We start from the raw sequence: 1,096 nt of genomic DNA, 5'->3' as shown, positions 1-1,096 counted from the left end.
GTCCATACCTACGCCACTGACCTCATATCACCGTTTTTTGCGAGCTAGCTCCCTCACTAAATCATCGAGTCCCCACCATCCACTTCATCTTCGCACCCGACCCTCCATCAGCCTCCACACTCCCATATCTAATTTGCTAGTGATGATGCACTGTGATATTGTTAAGTAAATTACCGACGACGGGTAAACAAGAGGATGATTATGTATCAGTATAAATTAAAGCTCTGTCCAGATTATCAAATTTTGTTTGACAAAAAGCTGTTGAATGCCCATATATAGTCATGATGTGCATGTATGGTAATGATGTGATGTCATCATGACCATATTTAGGCATGTCACATGTTTTGCCAAATAAAATTTGATAGTCTGGACAGTGCTTAAGATACATATTTGTATTTTGACTGAATATGTTTATTCAAGAGGAAAGCAAATGTATTGTGTACGATGATTACAACATTACGTAGGTGTACCTTACCGTATAATGAAATCTGATTTGTCTATATCCGACCCACATCTACTATTTGTGAGAATGCCACTATTACCAACCAGGCTGCATCTCGTGTAGTTTCCAGTAAACGGTGAATTCTATTGTTTGAGAACATAAAGGAAGACCAAAGTATTGATTTTGACAATATTTAATAATTTAATTCTAATTTATTCAGCATTGGCAAATTATCAGCTGAGTATTCACTGAAATTACAATAGGCTTAAATAACGATAAATGTTGAATTGCTGTACGAGGGGCGGAGGAAGCTTCCAATAAATGGTGAATTTTTGCTGCTTTTTCCTTTTGTGTTTTTATTGTTTTTGTTGTAATCTGTTTATTTGTCTTTGTTGTTTGTGTGACTGTACTACTGTAATGCGTGGGGTTCCTGAATAATGACTGATTTTATGCCTACCATTGTATTCCTGAATTATTGTGGCTTGGCTCTCACTTCATAACCGCAAGGGAAATGCGCAATACCAGTAGGCCTACCAGTAACATTGTTTGCGATTCATGATAATGATGATGATGATGATGATGATGAGGATGATGTATATTATTATTATTATTATTATTATTATTATTATTATTTTATTATTATTATTATTATTA

General features: G+C 34.9%; 1 protein-coding gene across 6 annotated transcripts in view; it reads right to left on the bottom strand.

Annotated features, from left to right (window-relative positions):
* LOC117115474 (alpha-2,8-sialyltransferase 8E-like) overlaps nt 1-1,096 on the bottom strand; it is a 52,168-nt gene that overhangs the window by 6,090 nt on the left and 44,982 nt on the right. For all 6 annotated transcript variants that reach the window (XM_033259306.1, XM_033259301.1, XM_033259304.1 and 3 more), the window contains one exon: nt 476-585. In XM_033259306.1, coding sequence (XP_033115197.1) covers nt 476-585 — 110 coding nt within the window. The remainder of the gene's footprint in view (nt 1-475; nt 586-1,096) is intronic.

Source organism: Anneissia japonica, unplaced genomic scaffold, assembly GCF_011630105.1.
Source record: "Anneissia japonica isolate Jap-2015-1 unplaced genomic scaffold, ASM1163010v1 scaffold287847_len925385_cov155, whole genome shotgun sequence".
Taxonomy (NCBI): domain Eukaryota; kingdom Metazoa; phylum Echinodermata; class Crinoidea; order Comatulida; family Comatulidae; genus Anneissia; species Anneissia japonica.
This window is presented reverse-complemented; position numbering and strand designations above follow the sequence as displayed.